This window comes from Octodon degus, unplaced genomic scaffold (assembly GCF_000260255.1).
Source record: "Octodon degus isolate 3935 unplaced genomic scaffold, OctDeg1.0 scaffold01349, whole genome shotgun sequence".
NCBI lineage: Eukaryota > Metazoa > Chordata > Mammalia > Rodentia > Octodontidae > Octodon > Octodon degus.
In genome coordinates, this window is record NW_004525925.1 from 1750 (window position 1) to 2864 (window position 1115).

The 1115-nt window shown below is 47.1% G+C and overlaps 1 protein-coding gene across 1 annotated transcript in view; it reads left to right on the top strand.

Annotated features, from left to right (window-relative positions):
• Nucleotides 1-1115, top strand: part of LOC101563415 (stress-induced-phosphoprotein 1-like) — a gene marked incomplete at its 5' end in the record, with an annotated part of 4740 nt that overhangs the window by 798 nt on the left and 2827 nt on the right. Inside the window, 2 exons of the mRNA XM_023708783.1 lie at nucleotides 25-134; nucleotides 267-408. Of these exons, the coding sequence (XP_023564551.1) occupies nucleotides 25-134; nucleotides 267-408 (252 nt within the window). The remainder of the gene's footprint in view (nucleotides 1-24; nucleotides 135-266; nucleotides 409-1115) is intronic.

Consider the following 1115-nt stretch of genomic DNA (forward strand, 5'->3'; position numbering starts at 1 on the left):
GAGAAAAGCAGCCGCTCTTGAGTTCTTAAACAGATATGAAGAAGCCAAGCGAACCTATGAGGAGGGTTTAAAACATGAAGCGAGTAACCCTCAACTGAAAGAGGGTTTACAGAATATGGAGGCCCGGTTGGCAGGTAGGCACCATGTAACTATCTTCCTTACTTTCCCATGGGTTTGAGTTTGAGCCATCACCCCACCCTAGTGGGGGGGTTACGAGGGCACCAGAACACAAGTGAATGGTGAGGCACTTTGATTTATTCGTACAGAGAGGAAATTCATGAACCCTTTCAACATGCCCAACCTGTATCAGAAACTAGAGAATGATCCCAGAACAAGAACGCTGCTCAGTGACCCTACCTACCGGGAGCTGATTGAGCAACTACGAAACAAGCCATCTGACTTGGGCACGTAAGTAGAGGCAGCAAGTTGAGCCTAGAAATGCAGGAAATCCTACAGCAGAGAGTTCCCTGTTCAGGTCACAGGGTTTGTGCCTTTGTGTTCTCCACTGGGTGCTAGGGGCTTAAGGGTCAGGTGAACAGAGACTGTAGTTATCTGCAGTGTTCTAGTTTGCACAGGCTTCCTCCCTGCTGGGAGGGCACCTAAGACTTTTATTTTAGGTGGTTCTGGGAGTAGAATCCAGACCCTTGTGCATAGCCTATTTTGTGGAGGTGTGTTGTAAGTCTTGGGCTGGAAATTGAAGCAAGTAATTTTAAAAAATCTACTAAGAAAAGCCGAACACAGGCCAGAGAGATGGCTCAGTAGAATAAGCATTCCCTGGCAAGTGCAAGGGCCTGAGTTCAATCCCCAGTTCTGCTGAAAAAAAGAAAAAGAAAAGCCCAGCACTTTCCCAAACAATACTCTAAACTCCTAAGGTAGAACCAGAAGGCAACTTTAGTTTCTGCCCCATTGTTCCATTAATTAGATACTAAAAATAAGCTTAACCTTGAAAATACAAAGTAGGGGCTGGTGAGATGGCTCAGTGGTCTAACACACCTACTTAGAACAAGCTAAGCCAAGCAAAGCACAGGGACCGCAGTTCAATCCCCCAGCACCACATGCCAGCCAGCCCCGCCCCCTGGTGGGCTGAGCTGGCCACACACACACAAAATAAGTAA